Raw genomic sequence first — 1,349 nt, forward strand, 5'->3', positions numbered from 1 at the left:
TGAGCACCGCTGGGAAGTGTCCCCGAGCCCCGGCTTTTCATGGGAAGGAATCTACTGAGCAGTCCGGTGTGACCTCTGCCGCTACCTGATCCGTAGGGGCGTCTTGGAAGTCTGTGTCTTGCCTAGGAAATTGGCTTCTGTATGTGAATGTTCTGTAGCTCTCTTCCATTTCATATGAATCTCATTTTTTGGAGGGTTGTTCAACCTGAAGAAGAGGAGGCTCTGGGGAGACCTTATAGCGACCATCCAGTGCCTGAAAGGGGCTTACAGGAAAGCAGGGGAGGAGCTATTCACAAGGGTTTGTAGTGACAGGACGAGGGGTAATGGCTTTAAGCTGGAAAAGGGGAGATTTGGGTTAGACGTTAGGAAAAAGTTCTTTAATATAAGGGTGATAGATCACTGGAATAGGTTGCCCAGAGAGGTGGTGGAGGCCCCATCCCTGGAGACATTCAAGGTCAGGCTTGATGAGGCTGTGAGCAGCTTGATCTAGTTGGAGGTGTCCCTGCTTATAGTAGGGAGGTTGGACTAGATGACCTTTGGAGGTCCCTTTCAACCTAAGCATTCTATGATTCATTTTGCTCTGCATTGTCTTCTCAGGGGGAGGCTAAGAGGCTAGGACTCGTTGGTTGGGTCCAGAACACTAGCCACGGAACTGTGAGAGGGCAGATTCAGGGTCCGACTGCGAGGGTACAGGAGCTGCAGGAATGGCTCAGGAAGATCGGCAGTCCCCAGTCCCGCATCAGCCACGCCGAGTTCAGCAATGAGAAGAAGATCACAGCACTGGAGCATGAGGACTTCCAGATTTTGAAATAGCTTTGCCCAGGAAGAAGCAAAATGCGGAGCATGACCTGCCGTCACAACACATTTCCCCTCATCCCTCTTCATTCCGTTGGCCAGTATTCAGCTTTAGAGAACTTTATTTTGTTACATTTCTGATTTATTTGTCTGTTGTGTCACTAGCCTAACTCCCAGCCTTTCACAGGGCGTTGGCAGGCAGGGGACGAGCTGTGCTGCCTGTATTGAGGGGGCTATTCAGCGGCATGTTGGGCGTCTGGGCAGAGTGGCCTCGAGTACGTGAGTACAAGACGTCATCTGTGTTCACTTGGTGGAAGTCACAGAAGAAATGCCAGTACGAAAAATTGCTGAAAATGTCATTTCTGTGTTCTACATGCCTGAGAAACCATTTGTTTTGCTCTAGAAGAACTTCATTTTTCCTTTACAATAAAGTTGCTTGGCGCTGGCTTCTTGGCTGGAGCGGTTAGTGGGTTCCGGGGCAGAGCGGCCCGGTTCCCGGTCCGGCGGGCCCGTGCGGTGTTACAGTGCGGCTCCGAGGGGACGCGGCGCGGGGT

General features: G+C 51.6%; 1 protein-coding gene across 1 annotated transcript; it reads left to right on the forward strand.

The window, feature by feature from the left end:
- Positions 1–597: 597 nt before the first annotated feature.
- Positions 598–813, forward strand: ACYP1 (acylphosphatase 1, erythrocyte (common) type; the record flags this gene model as incomplete). Its single annotated transcript, XM_008938993.1, has 1 exon — positions 598–813. A coding segment is annotated over one exon (216 nt), but the record flags the coding sequence as incomplete, so codon positions are not given.
- Between the last annotated feature and the right edge of the window lie 536 nt (positions 814–1,349).

The sequence above is a fragment of the Merops nubicus genome, unplaced genomic scaffold (assembly GCF_000691845.1).
Source record: "Merops nubicus isolate BGI_N331 unplaced genomic scaffold, ASM69184v1 scaffold46684, whole genome shotgun sequence".
In the NCBI taxonomy this organism is placed as follows: Eukaryota; Metazoa; Chordata; class Aves; order Coraciiformes; family Meropidae; genus Merops; species Merops nubicus.